The sequence below is a fragment of the Vicugna pacos genome, chromosome 7, assembly GCF_048564905.1.
Source record: "Vicugna pacos chromosome 7, VicPac4, whole genome shotgun sequence".
Classification (NCBI taxonomy): Eukaryota; Metazoa; Chordata; class Mammalia; order Artiodactyla; family Camelidae; genus Vicugna; species Vicugna pacos.
In genome coordinates, this window is record NC_132993.1 from 39,013,203 (window position 1) to 39,027,322 (window position 14,120).

General features: G+C 35.4%; 1 protein-coding gene and 1 non-coding gene across 8 annotated transcripts in view; both read right to left on the reverse strand.

The window, feature by feature from the left end:
* The window catches only part of BBS9 (Bardet-Biedl syndrome 9), a 380,232-nt gene that overhangs the window by 351,926 nt on the left and 14,186 nt on the right, over positions 1 to 14,120 (reverse strand). For all 7 annotated transcript variants that reach the window (XM_072964696.1, XM_072964692.1, XM_072964694.1 and 4 more), the window contains 3 exons: positions 9,486 to 9,636; positions 6,648 to 6,712; positions 1,593 to 1,706 (listed from right to left, as the gene is read on the reverse strand). In XM_072964696.1, the coding sequence (XP_072820797.1) occupies positions 1,593 to 1,706; positions 6,648 to 6,712; positions 9,486 to 9,636 (330 nt within the window). The remainder of the gene's footprint in view (positions 1 to 1,592; positions 1,707 to 6,647; positions 6,713 to 9,485; positions 9,637 to 14,120) is intronic.
* Positions 6,850 to 6,922, reverse strand: TRNAA-GGC (transfer RNA alanine (anticodon GGC)). Its single transcript has one exon. It is a non-coding gene; the product is annotated as a tRNA-Ala (tRNA).

Below are 14,120 nucleotides of genomic sequence, written 5' to 3' on the forward strand. Positions count from 1 at the left end.
TGTCTTTTTAAAAATAAATTAATAAATAATTGTCTTGATGCTAACAAAAAAATTAAAACTTACTTTCATTTAGCCAAAGCAATTTTTCTCACACAATTTTTTTGACTCCAGATGTACAGAATTTAGCAGAGCATTCTTTTGGAGATTTAGTAGGGGTAAGAAAATTGAAAACAGTTAATTAAACAAGGAAGACCTAGGTTCCCTGGTCATGTCAGACATTTTTTTTAAAGGACAGTGAAAACCAGTTTCAACACCTTTTGGGAAAGGACACCTCACAAATAGAAGTTAGTCTCTCATCAAATTTTACCTCTTTCTCTCCTTTTTTCATCTAACTCTGGACATCTTCCATATTCTTCAAATAATCCAAACAGTCCTATTACTCAAGTTAAGCTATACAGCAATCCAGCCAAGTATTTTGTTTCATATCACTTTAATTACACAAAACATTTATTTGTACATCCCACTCAAAATATTCTTGACTGCTAATTGGTATGCTCAAAATCATCTATTCTTTGCCTTTACCTCTATCTATGAAGAAGCTGAGTTCACATAAATGAAGGATAATTCTAAAATAAAGTCATTTTTTTCACATCACTAAAGAAAAATCTAATATAGGTAGTCACTTTTTATTAACACAACAGTTAAACAATAAACTCATAAACTTGAGCCCAAAGAGAGCTCAAATATAAAATCCCTAGTTACATGTTCAGCAGGTGCCACATGCACACACTCAGACACAAAACCACAGAGGTAAGTGTTACCACCTGGCTTCCTTTCCTCACTCCAGCACCAGCAGCTCCTCTATCACCCTGTCATGGTGAAGTGAGGGGAGTGGGACCGTAAACAATCTTCCCACACCAACAGCAGCAGTGTACACAAGCAAGCACCTAGACCTAGTAACTCAAGTTCTGGGACTAGGAGGAGCATGCTTATAGGTAGCCTTTGTGCTAATTAGGAAAAGATACCCCTAAGGTGAGAGGAACTCAGCCTCATTGAGACAGTAATTTGTGAAATTTAGAAAAGGCATTGTTCCTCTAGGGAGGATTATTCCAGGCCAGGGCACATGGCTTAACGAGCAAGATCAGCTCTGCATTTCAGTCTCCACATGCCCCTGTTCCAGGTGCTCTGGTGCCGAAACAATCTGCACAACCCTGTACAGTGGCCATGGAGGTGGTTGAAGTGGAGACAAAGGTCCATAGCTTAACCTTGCCTACAGCAAGAAGAACAGGGACCCCTTATAAGTGAAGAGATCAATCCCTTCTTCCACTGAGAGAAACAGACACACATTCCACCACACACACAAACAAGCTCAATTTCAGTGAGCTCATGCATAAAAGATAAAATCTGGAGAAAAGGCAGTTTTAGAAGTATCTCTATAGACCACATAAAAGTGTTGGTTATATGAAAACCAAACACATTCAATGTTTAAAGTTTTCTTTTTTATTACTTTGTTCAAGTATTTGAATATAAAATTTTCAAAAATATGTTTAACTCTCTCTGAGATTCATACCACGCAATCCTCCATTTTCATATGACCAAATATTCTAAATCTGGTCCTTGTAATAGCACACTTATGATTAAATGCAAATTACCTTTTACACCACCAAATGGTCCATAAGTCATATTGCAGGCTGTTCGCTGAAGATTATGTTCATACATCAATTTGATCTGATATTGGTTCCCATGTTCCACATTACCCAAAATTCCTACGGAGAAGAAATAAAAGGACTGCTTTGTATTTTTTTACATTGAAAAATATTAATATCTTCTCATCCTCTAAACCAATTCCAAGTAACTCAATTTCAATGAAATTTAAAATGACAAAGCTCTAAAACATTATGTATTATGAACAATTAGCATACTGATGACACAGAATGCTAGCACAGTCAAAACAATTTAAGTCTCAGCTAGATTATACCATTAGTGAAATACTACCCTGGGTGACATTTTATTATCTATTTCTATTCTGTCTGAGTAAAGTGTAATTATTAAAATAACAACAAAACCCTCCAGTTTCAGTTCTGAAATAAATGAGGTCAAGCTTCCTGCACTTATAACAATGATAGAGCAAAAACATGATTCAAAGTGTCTAAGAAAAAAATTCTGCATACTTTCAAGCAATGCAATTTTTTGTCACAACTCTCAAAATATTCCACCCTCTAAAACATTATATTTTAATTTAATAGAGAGATCTTCTAAAGCTTTCCTCAGCAGGTAAATAGGACAATATGTTTTCTCTGAAGTCTGCCAAGAAGAATCTCCTTCAGCAAAGAAAAATACTTGCCCTGCACTTAATAGATCATATGTGCTACAACCACTTTCTAGTTCTTTCCAAATGAGAAAAGACTCTTTATCTGTATTTCACTCTCTCATTGTTAGGCTTTCTAGAGTTCGTACAGTTACAGCTATATACCAGTGACCAGGCAAGAACATTATGATAAAAAGAAGTGTTGGAAAGAAAAATGATTCCTAATGCAATTTTTTCACTAAGAAGCATGTTTATCATTCATTCAAAAATGCAACAGTTAAAGAAAAACTTAAAATATCATAAAGCAAATGAAATAGTCCCCAAATTGGATAACATTAGATCATTAAAAACCTAAGTATATATGTTTTTATATATGTATATGTACATACATATTTATACATGATCATTTATTTACCGATGTGCACTGAGGTTGTAAGAACAGAAATACTTCTACTTCCATTTTAGACACCTTAAGTTCAAAAAAATTCAATAAATTTCCCCTAAAATCACACAGCTGATAAAGAACACAATACTCAAACTAGGCCTTTAGAGTCAGCACTATATATCCAGGTGCCTGGCTGTCCATCCTTTAACAACTTTCAGGGAACCTGGTAAGCCAATGACAATTTCAAAAAAATAAAATGCAGCATCAAGAATACGTTATTCCCACCTCTACCTTTCTCGCCCTGGCCTTCTCTTCCTCATTTGAAAGGTAAAGGGTTGAAAGGGAAAAACTAACAGGGAATGATTTCCTGGAGGAAAATCACTTCTACTCAGATCTATGCCCCTGAAAATAATAACAGACTTCACACACCAATAGAATAAAAAATAAAGAGAATGATTCAAATATGCCAGCTAACACTGATAGGAGATGAAAGCTTTCTGGAATCCAAATGGTAATAAAATCAGTAAGGCCCAGAGAAACTGGGGCTTATCACATACATACCAGCCACACGGGCAAAAAAAAAAAAAAATTCTAACTAAATACCTAACTCACAGCATTGACCTAAGGATAGTTCTAGCCTTTAAAAAAACAAACAAACAAAAAAGGAAGTTCTGAGAAACTTTTGGTTTGTCCCTACAGAAATTCCAAATTTCATTCTGCACCTAAAACCAGATGGACCTCTCTGAGTAAGGAATGCATTTACTCTTGCCTGTTAGCCAAAAAGTTAGTCAATATTTAAACAAATTTGCATAAAATGACACTAAGATTTATCTTCTGAAAAAGTACCAAATGCATTGATAAATTTTTAAATTTCAGGTGAAAGGACTTTAAAATGTAATAGTGCAACTATGGAGAACAAAAAACAATTTATTTTCCTTCAGTGCTAACCTTAGAATAAAGGTAGTATTTGAAAATCTAAAAACACCACTTTTTCTTCTAGAAAAGCATGAATGACATAAGATCAAAATTACATAGGTTTCCTTTGTCCTTGGATATATAGACTCAATACAGTAAATGTATATCTATAATTATAGTCTCCATATAGCTGAAGTTAGTATAAAGTTCCATCAATTATAAAGTAAAATTTATAATTTTATAAGGCTGCTGGCCTTATTTAAACATAATTTGATTTAAACAAAAAAAATTCTCTGGAAAAATCAAAGGTCACCTTGAAAACAGGATTTGGTGCTATTTCATATAACTGCTGAGACATCTAATGATGTTAAATGAAATAAAAGACATTACAGAGTAGGTTAAAAGGTTCATTGTATTAAATAACCAAATTAGATTATAAAAGCTTGTCAAAAGTAAACAGCCACATCTTTTTGCCCTCTCACTGCAAATATCAAAATTCTATAAATACGTCAAATGCTTAGTAAATGCTTGTTAAGAAGTACACAATTTTTGGAAAAGAATATTTAAAAGAACATAATCAGGATAGCTTAAGCTCCCACATCTGCAACCATTTACTCAGAAACAGAAGCCCATCCAAAAGGAATGAGACGCCATATGATGCTCTTCCTTTACCAGAGTATAAGACAGGCTAACTTCAGGTCAGCAAGACCCTACTGTTTCTTTATATTAAGCCTGCATTTAATGACATATCACCCACCAAAAAAAAAAAAAGGCAGCACAGTAGCCTCTGATTATTAAGGGTTGTTTGGTGTCTCTAATTTACCTCAAATCTTTTTTTGGAGCACACAGCACATAAAACAAAAAATATTTGGGGAGAGGGCAGTTGGGGTTAAGGATGTTCAGCTAACACTCTTCATCTACTGACACCAGTGAATTCACTTAAACTAAAAAGTGTTTATGCTTCCACTGTTACAGTAAAAGCTAGGTAAAAGTTCAGTCTGGAACCTCAAGAAACATATTCAAGAGAACAAAAACATAACTTCCCTGCTTCTCAATTTAAGCCAAGCCAGGAAAAATACACAAACTGTCAGCCTACGAATATCATAGGAGGTTGAAGAAATGAGAAACAGAGAAGGGAAGTGAGGTGGAGTGTAAGGGAATGGAGTTTGGACAACTCCTCATCCCTAGAGAATATAAAGCTTGTAAATGAATACAAAGAATAAAAGCTCAATAAAATCAGCATTCCCATAACAAATAACTTTCATTTTCAACACTAATTTGAAGGAGGATACCAACGTCCCTCAAACAAGGTGTGACAAAACATGCCTGTTTCTTTCAGTAGGCTTTATTTTGATAAACAAATTTCATACCTAGTCTATGTCTGGCTTTCTGGGCTATCATTCAAACAGGACCAGGAAAGGCCAAGAGTTTAACCTAATTTCTAGTTTTTAGAACACTTCCCTTTCCTGCCTTCTTACAGCCCCCATGAGCCCCCCATGGAGACTCTAGAAGAGACCAGTACTCCAAGCAGTATTCAAGAGTAACTGTGGGCAAGTTCTCCTCCTCTACACCTGTTAATAAAATATCACTCGAAGTTAACAGGCTTATGATGGAAAAGAGAGGAACAACTAGAGTCATGCAATAAAGTAACCTATATCATACCTTCTCCACTTTCTCTAGAACACTAAATATTTGCCCTATCACTAGGATGACAACATCTTTTATCATGAAACCAATCAGAGTGCTTAATAATGTCAGTGAGAGGTAGTCTGTTGGGCCTCTGATATAAATAGAATGGAAAAGAAAATGATAGTGGTAACAGGAAAGGAAGAAAGAAGGAATAAAATAAAATATAGAGAGTAATATTTAGCCACTACCAATTGCCTCAGAACTTAGTTCATTCATTCATTCAACAACTATCCCTACCATATACCATATACCAGGTTACCAAGCCTGCCTTAGAAATCTAACAGATCTTCACCCCAAAAAGATGCTACCTAAGAATATCCAGCTCAGTGCCAGTAAATATGAATCATTACTCAAATTAAAAGCAAAATACAAAGAAACCCAAATCAAGAGAATGACAGTGAGAAATGAAATCCTAGAAGCTAATATGTACAGCAAACTCCAAAGGAGAGTATCTTTTGTATAAGGACTAGGTCCATAGACCTATTGTACTGTATTTATTGTAACCATTTAAAAATTACCCAGTATTTTATATTCATAAAAATAACTCTCTCAACTAAACTAAAATGTATCTAATAACGGAAACAAAATTTATAAATTACCTTTTATATTTTAGTAACAGCCAAAATGCCAAAACCAAACCACAATTAACTATCATACTTGTACCCACAGAACCATGTTAGAGAGTGAAACCTGATTAAGTCTCAAGTAGGGAAAGGATAGACTGGGAGTTCAAAATTTGTAGATACTGACAGGCATATGTAGAATAGATAAACAAGATTATGCTGTATAGCACAAGGAGATATATGCAAGATCTGTGGTAGCTTACAGCGAAAAAAATGTGACAATGAATATACGTATGTCCATGTATAACTGAAAAATTGTGCTCTACACTGGAATTTGACACAACATTGTAAAATGACTATAACTCAATAAAAAAATGTTTAAAAAAAATAGTCTCAAGTAAATGCCTTGAGATCTGATTGAGTGAACACAACCAAAAGCCAAGAAATTGGAACTGTAAGAACACTTGAGGTTCACCAAAGAAAATGTACTTTAAACCACCATGACTCAGCATCTAATGAATTCTGTTGTTGCTGTTAGAACACTCAAGTGTCCTAAGTACCCAGAATCAGCCTCTATTAGTCATAGACAATCCTGGACACAATTCCTTGGAGGAGGGAGATTTCAAGGAACCCTCTATGCTAGAAATTTAAGTATGCATGGAAAGAGCAGATCAAGAAAATATAATGAAAAGAAGAAATGAACAATGGGAAAATGCTAACCAAGATAGGAAAAACCTTCAACGGAATGTTTTGTTTTCTCTATCAAGTCAATATTAACTATTCTTATGTAAGATTTAGAAGTCCAGATTCTAATACAAATTCTACTTTAGAATAAAATGTTTCTTACCTGAGACAGAGTAGATGCAAAGTTTTCTAGAATGCAACACAGCCAAATGAAGCATTTCAGTACCTCTGGAAAATGGGGAAAGTATTAAAATTTTAAATATTAGTTTCAGATGTAGCCAAAAAAATTACAAAATTATTTCATTTTTTAAATCCTATTTTTTTAATTTATTAGGGGGTAATTAGGTTTATCCTTTTTTTTTTAATGGAGGTACTGGGGATTGAACCCAGGACCTTATGCATGCCAAGCACATGTTCTACCACTGAGCTATACCCTCCCCTCCAAAAATTATTTTAAAAACAGATTGTAACCACAGCCAACCATGAGTGAGCTAATAATTTACTAGATAAAATTCTAAAGTGAAAAATAAATGTAACAACAAACAGCCAGACTGATAATCCCAGAGGCCCAAGGTCTCTGCCTCAAGGAGTTCCCTTCAGATTGAAGCCGAGAGCCTCCTAGAAAAGAGTCATATCAGGGGCCCCTTCACGAATGCTCTCCTACAATAAAGAGATCCAAGTTCTGGTTCTGGCTCTCAGAATAATTAACCTGTGACCTTGGGAAAGTCACTCTCTCTGGAGTCAGACAGAATCCTGTTTCCCCTTTTGGAAAATAAGAGGTTTCAATTAAACGTAATAAAATCATATGAAAGCATCTTGCAAAGTATAAAGCACCACAGAATGGTAATGGTTATTGGTAAATAGCATATATCACGTCCAGCTCTGAAACTGTACTAAAGGTATTGAATATATTTCAGTTTGGACTAAATCTCAAATAGAAATAAACTGCCACTATCATCACTGCACTTCCCAGCCCCTATCAAGTGGTTTCCAGAGACATGGCACAGTCTAGAAACCCTAAATTCAAAGTCTTCAAGGGTATATAAATGAATAAAGGGTGTAAATGGTTGTGATCAACTGGAGGCTAGGGCCTGACAAAATGAGGCGACTACGATTCAGTTCTGGACTTGTGGCCAGACCTCCACATTTTTTCAAGAAAAGCCAGAAAGCAGGGATTTTATATGAAATGTCTTCATTTTTAATTGTTCTCAATTCTTTTAAATTTAAAACACATCTGCAAACAGGCCTCCAGTATATGACCTCTGATACAGACTCTTCCAAATTAGAAGGACTATAATTGAAGTCTGCAGACCTGGATTGAGGTCTTGACTCTGCACTTTGATATTTCCATGATAATTTAATCTTTCAGAGTGTTGGTTTCTCATTTATAAAGTAAAAATTGTATTAGATAATAACCTGCAAAATATTGTTACAATAAAGTCACCAACACACTCTACTACTAAAAAATGAAAATATACACAACTATCACATAATCAATATTGCCCTCAAATTTTTTTATATATACCTTGAACATTCAAAACAATTTTTCCATCATGCGTAGGAAAAGAACATGATGTCATGGAAATATAGTAAAGTATGGAGTCAGACAGAATCCAGGTTGTGTGACCTAAAGCTCTGAGCTCTATCTAGCGTCCTTATTTCTAAATAAAGATCATATCCTATAGATAAGATTAATGAGACAGTACTAGTTAATTAATGCTAGTACAGAATCTACTCATTAATGTTAACCTCCTCCCTTCCAACAAGTGATCATATACATGAGAGCCATACTACTGTATAGAAAGATTATGACAGCATTCCACTTTTTTAAAAATGAAAAGGCAAAAATGCTTTTTAGAGGCAAGAATGCTTTTGTCTCCTTACTTTATAAATCCATCATGTTTAATATGTGCTAGGTACACAGTGGGCACCTAATCATCATCAAATTTTAGATGTAGTAGATATTTACCAGCCACATCAGTCATAAAATCTCCCTGATCTAGCCTGTCACAGTGCATAAAACTCCCATTTCAAGTCCTGGCCTATAAGCATCCATGAAGCAGCTTCCCATCAGAATAAAACATACCACTGGAAGAAGATCAAGAGCTGTCATTTAGGTTTTTCTAGTAAGAATCAGTGCCCTGAACAAGTGGAACCTGGGGCCAATACATCATGAAGAACAACTGGAGTGAGCCAAAATCCAGAGCTCAGGGTACTCCCAGACTTAAGGAAGCCAAATGGGGCTCAAAAAGAACAGTCAGGGAAAACAAGTCCACCTTTGCCTACATAACAGTTCACAATAGACACTTTCATTAATAATTAAGAAATACAGGTTTAATTTTAAGAGAATTCATGAGAATGAATGAAAATAAGATAATATCAGCAATATCATCAGTAAAGAGAAGACACATTTAACAAAATGCAAAATAAGTCTTCTAAAATAAATTAAATTAAAATGTTTTTAATTTAAAAATAAAATAAAATAAAGTTAAAAGTAAAGTTCTTTGAACCAAAGACTTACTTGTGGGTTGAAATGGTTCCTTTTAAGAACTAAGGACCTCTTTACCCTAGATAAGCAATTCATTTTAAAGCTTCAAAGTTATGTGCCAAAAAGCATAATTGCTACATTGTCTAATTTTTTAAACAGACATTTATATAAACTGGATAATTAGTGCTTTAAGTAAGTGAACATTTTCTATTTCTTCATTTGGTTATTTTCAAAAGCTTATCTCTTTTCCTTTAAGCTTCTGATACATCAGACATCTTAGGTCTATTACTATAAAAAAAAAAAAAAGGCCTAAATTATTCTCTCTTAAATTTACAGGTTTCCATATAAAAAATGTTCAGTACATGAGGAACACCTAGGTGACAATATCCAGAAAATATATTTAATTCATGGATAGTCTTTTTTCCTTTGATGAATTCATAAAAGTGACATAGTAAGGGACTGACATATTCCAAGTAGTAAGATAAAATATCAGAATGAGTAAGCTGTACTTACGAAACAAACTTTCCTACTTCTACTTGCAGTATTGGATCTCGTAGATGCACTTCTAGAAGCAAATCTTCAGCCTGAGCTCCATCTCCTGTTTTTACAGGATGAGGGTTAAAGATTCTTAGGTATCCCATAAAGCTACCCACAATTATTTTATCTGTAAAGAGATTTTTTTAAGATAGAGGAAGAAACATGTTAGTAACAAAATTTTTTGGAAATAAAATTTTAAATGTCTAAAGAGTAATCTGAAAATTAAAAGAATCTAGTCTTGCTTCATACACAAAGCCCAATCTGCCAATAGATGATATAACTAAAGTGAACTTATTTTAATAACATATAGCTTTTCAAAAATAGCTTTACATCAGCAACATATTAAACATATCAATTTTTTAAGCCTTGATTTGGTATCAGTAGCCATAATTTAACTCAACCAAAGCAAGTCCTTGTAACAAAGGATTAGAGTAAGGTTGTAAACTGATTTCATCATAGAATTTCAAATCTACAGCTGGTCTGGCTGTCAAAAATACTGTATTAAAAAGGATTCTGAGGCCTCACTAGATAGAATACTCTGATTTATCTAGTCTTGGGTACAAGAGGGGGAAATGGTAGGATAGATGTTGTGGGCTGAACTGTGCCCCTCAAAAAGATAGGTTGAAGTCCTAACCTTGAGTATCTGTGACTTCATTTGGCAATAGAATCTTTGAAGATATAATCAAGTTAAATGAGGTCACTTGATTATGTGTGCGATAGGACTCAGTATCTTTATAAGAAGAGACCACTGAGATGGGGGTGGAGAGGAAAATGCCACGTGAAGACACAGAACAGCAAGGAGATGATCATATGACAGTGGAGGCAGGGATTTGAGTGATAAATCTACAAGCCAAAGAATGCCTGGGACTATCAGAAACAAAGAGGCAAAGAAGAATCCTAAAGAAACAAAGAGGCAAAGAAGAATCCTAAAGGGTTTAGCGGTAACATGGCCCTGCCAACACCTTGATTTTGGACTTCTAGCCTCCAGAACTGCAAGAAAATAAATTTCTGTTGTTTTAAGCTAACCAATTTGTGGTACTTCGTTATCACAATCCTAGGAAACTAATACTTTAGACTGTTTAATATCCCTGGATTAGTAGATTGACTTTTTTTCTATCTACTGAAAGAAGGAGTTCTACTTACTTATTTATTCAGAGTTTATTATGTGCCAGGGAATGGTCTAAGTAGCTTATATATATTAACTCATTAAACACTTATAGTAACCCTATGAGAGAGGTACTATCCTAGGATTTTCAGTCCTGAACAGAGACACACATGTCATCAGAAATCTGATGCTAGGTGATCTGATGGCAGCCCCCTGGAGGTCTACAGGTCTCTGGAGCCATCTGGTTCCTGTCTCCAACTAAGGCTTGGCCAAATTAACTCTCCCTGTATTTGGGAGAGCTATGTTACTCTCATTCCAATCTCTCTTTTATTTGCATTTATCATAATTGTTTCCTGTCACCTGTGGCAAGAATAAAATAAAATGAAATGTTAGTTGATAGAGAAATTGGCACCAAGGAATAAACTACAGGCACTAATTCCTGTAAATCCCAATTTGGGAATTGGTTCTCGAGCTGAGCTGGGGCACAATGTGATGACTCCTGTTCATTTTCTAGCTACAGTTAAATAGCATTGTATACAGTAACAGAGAGGTTAATCAAGTTAACACCTCCAGGTATCTGGAACCCTGTGCCCTTTGCAAGTAACACTCTAGTAGACTAAATAGATGCTTCTATAGCCCAAATCAATAGGAAGGAAGAATGTCAAATCACTGTAAGATGACTTTTTCTAAGGGCAGAGGATAGTTTAAAATAAGAAAATGGCAGGTTTAAATCTCAAAATTCTCATCTCAGGATAAAGAATAAAACTCAGGGTCTTTGGGAGTCTACAGAAAGAATTTCTTACCTATTTTAGCAGTGGACTTAACTGCTAAGAATCTAATTCAGGGATTAATTCTATAGGTTTTAAATTACAGTAACAAATGAGTTCAGAGTCTACAGGTTTCCTTCATAAAAATAAAGACATTGATCAAAAAGAATGGGATCATACTGTTATAAAAGGGTTACTGGCAAAATCTAGATGACTTGGACAAGACTTCAACCTCCAAACTCTTCTAAAACACTCCTACTGGGCTTCCTATGTATCCTGTCATGTCCCAACCCCCATTTTCACTCCCTAAACTACCAAGACTCAGCTCAACATAGCCCTATCCTCAGGGATGCCCAAGTCCACATAGTGATAATTTAACCCCTAGAATTTAAATGTGTTTCATTATTACAATAGACAGTAGGACTATTATAGTACCCAGATCTCAGGTAACAAACTAACTCTCACAGATTTCAAGCTGTGATTAAATAATATAGGATCACCAGGAATGGAACCAACAGGCAACTCATTAAGGCTCTTTTTTCCCAGTGGTTCATTTACTTTTTTTTATTATTAGTAGTATTTAATTGTAAGAATGTACTATAATGTGTTTATCAAATTAAGGCCTTTTCTGAAGTCTATAACCAAAAATATTCCAGGTCTATGAAAAAAGAAGAACTAACTCAAGCCTCCATATTAGACAGTCATGGCATCTTATGCATCCCCACATTTAAGTCAGTTTACAGACTCAGAGTCACTTGAACAAAGACAAGACTGTGTATAGACTGCTGTAACACCACACATGCCACATATGAATTTTCCTCAGATCCTTCTCTATAGGATGAGCAGTCATTTATCCAGGTGTATTGAGGAAAGGTAAATACCCAGACTTCATGAGAACACTGAATATTCTCTAAATTACTACTAATTCTGGAAGCCCGGAAAGATACTGTTATTGCCAATTATGGAGACCCAGTGATAAATGAACTTTTTAACTTAGTTTACCCAGTGGGAGAGCAAAACCAACCTATGATTTCTCACCCAGTATCTGAGAGTTTAAAGGAAGTGTATTTCCTAAGAAAATGGTAGAATACCCATTTGGTTCTCTGACAGGTACATTGAGGTATATTATATTGGAAGGACTATAGGGAAGCCAATGGAACTCCATCTCCCCACCCAGGGAGAAAATCAAAATCAATATCACTCCTAGGCCTGATTTGGGGTGGTTTCCAAAATTCAATGCCAAAACACTTAAATATGTATGCGTGGTAATTCAATCACAGCCCTGTTTAATAACCAGATTTGCCAATATTAAAGTCTGGTGGGTCTTACAGAGTTAGGGTTGATCAGTATAACTTAAAAGGTAACTCTAAATTCTGTTATTCCACAAATTGTTTTTTCTTGGAGCCAACTAATACATGCCTTCTGCTGGAGTACAATTCTAAATCTTGGTAATTCACTCTCTCCTTTCCAATACCCAGAGACCAATGGAAATAGTTTGCTTTCACCTGACAGGAGCAGAAGTATACCTTTACATGTACTACCACAATCCTATCTGCAGGAAGCAGGACTACCTCATCATCTCATAAGGACTGAATGGGGCTGAAAGAAATATGGGTGAAACCCAGGGGTCCCCAAGGGCCCTTCCCTGTACTGTCTGGATCAGGGGTAAATGCAACTACTATAATCCTTTTCGGGAAAGCATCAGTGTTCTAGATCCCTCAGGAGTGAAGGCCTAGACCACTTCTCTGGTTGCTTCATCTCCACTCAAGACCAAGAGATCTAACCAAACAGAAGGCTAGTCAAAGAAAAGAAAAAAAAAAAGAACAGCACAGTCACACAGCCAGGTGACCAAGTTGTAAAACAGAAAGCAGTAGCTCTCAACATGACTTCTTCAAGGTACCATATAATTTTTTCTACTTCATTTTAATTTTTAAATTTTTTCCTTGTCTTCTTCTTTTCCTCATCTATTATAATAGGTTGTGAACATGGATTGTACATACCAATTATTCTAGAGGGAACAGAACACTGGGACATGATCATGACTGAATGAAGAAGTGAAAAGGATACAGCTCAGAGATCCTGGACTTGAAGATCCAGGGCTCCCTGAAAGTGCTTCTGAAGCAGTTATCTCCCATTGCAGATGGGAAATAATATGTGCAATTGATGTTGTACAAGGGATAGTTGCCCCATGTGAGGTATAAATGCTGAGAAGCTGAAAGATAAATGTTGTAACTATTTTTTAGTCTGCCTTCTATGTTTTTTACCTTAATTCTTGTAATAAACTCTCCCTCCAGGCCATGGGTTGGCATGTAATCTAAGCTGGACCATTCAGATCCTCTCAAAATTAACAAGGAATCCTTCTTTTATGAATCAAGTCAGCTTCACCTAAAGAAATTTTAAAGTGCCTAATATCACCCTTTTACTCTCTGATCACCTCAAAGAAAGTAAGCTCAACTGCATTATTGTCTCAAATTTTTACCCTGACCTGCAAACTTCTCTTCATGTATATCCATTCTTACCTTCTTGCCTTCTGTCACAGTGAAAAAAAATTCTCACACCTGTTTAAGGTTAACCCTTCCATCTGACCTGATCCCATCTCTGACTGTCTTCTCTGGATCTCTCCCTGCCCTATCAATTATATCCCCTACATGACACACTAAATTTTTCCCAATTCTCTTTACCCTACATTGTCCCCAGCAATCATCCTCCCCTCTTCCCTTTACAGCTGTTTGTTTAAAG